The 1,174-nt window shown below is 41.8% G+C and overlaps 1 protein-coding gene across 1 annotated transcript; it reads left to right on the plus strand.

The window, feature by feature from the left end:
* Window positions 1–434: 434 nt before the first annotated feature.
* LOC308099603 (uncharacterized protein) lies at window positions 435–890 on the plus strand (the record flags this gene model as incomplete). Its single annotated transcript, XM_080448340.1, has 1 exon — window positions 435–890. One exon carries the CDS (start codon window positions 435–437, stop codon window positions 888–890), a length of 456 nt encoding a protein of 151 aa, XP_080304466.1.
* Between the last annotated feature and the right edge of the window lie 284 nt (window positions 891–1,174).

Genomic DNA, 1,174 nt, shown 5'->3' on the forward strand with positions numbered 1-1,174 from the left:
ATGTAATTTTAATTTCCTTAAAACGGCAGGAGATTCAAGTTAACTTGTGCAGAGGCCATTTAAATGCATTATTTGTATTTATATTTCACGAAGAGATTCTTATTTTGTACACATTTCATCTTCATTAATTTCGTCTAGTGTGTAGCCTAAACACTGGGGCGGAAAGCCAAAATATCTTTTAAGGTTTGAGATATTTGAGACATAAAGAAGGGGTAGGACCTGATAAGTTTTCACAACTTCCTACTCTTTTGAACATGGACTATAATTTAAAGATGGTACATATATATAACATATATTTTCCCCTTTTTTCTTTGTCTTTTCTCATTTACATTTTTTAATATGTTTGAAATAAATGAAATGGAAATGAAATCTTCAGATAATTTTATACACTTACTAATAGTTGGCTGTATGTCTGTTTTGACAGTGACATCAACATGAGCAGGTTCAGATGGGCTGAGGATGACTTCTCTCTCCCACCTGGAGTAGAACGCCGCCATGACAGGTCAGCTCCAAAATCTGGAAGAGACTATGTAATGTACCATGGAACCTCCAGGGACAGGGCCGAGTCCATCCTGGAGCAGGGCTTCGGCCAGTCCCAGGACGGGATGCTGGGCAGTGGGGTGTACCTCAGCCGCGACCTTGAGAAAGCCAGCCGCTACCCCCTTGATGTCGATGAGTCCCAGCGTGTTGTCGTTAAGGTGAAGGTCAACGTGGGCAAGGTGAAAGCCATCGATTACCAAGGCCATCCGCAGCAGTACACCTGGCACGACGACCGTTATGACACGGCCTGGGTGCCCCCCAATTGTGGCATGGTGAGAAGCGGTTTGGAAGAGAATTGCGTCTGGGACCCCGATCGCATCACCATTCTGAGTACCATCGCACCCAAATGATGACCTCAACACAACTGGGGCTACCAATATTAAGAGGCCTTACCATGTGAGCTGAGAATTTGCTCCATAGCCAAGTTGTATTAAGGAAGCAGTTTTGTTACTCTATCACTGTATTCTGGCTAAAAAATTGATTTAAAAAATAAAAGTGAGCTTTGAGTGAATTTGTGAGAGTACAATTATTTTCATTGAATAGCGTACTGGAATGACAGATTTCATATAATGGTCAGACAGAACTTAACTTATTGTACACTTCTGGCACATTCTATATAGGCCTACTGTAGAAA

The sequence above is a fragment of the Gymnoscopelus braueri genome (genome assembly GCF_963280865.1).
Source record: "Gymnoscopelus braueri genome assembly, chromosome: 13".
Taxonomy (NCBI): domain Eukaryota; kingdom Metazoa; phylum Chordata; class Actinopteri; order Myctophiformes; family Myctophidae; genus Gymnoscopelus; species Gymnoscopelus braueri.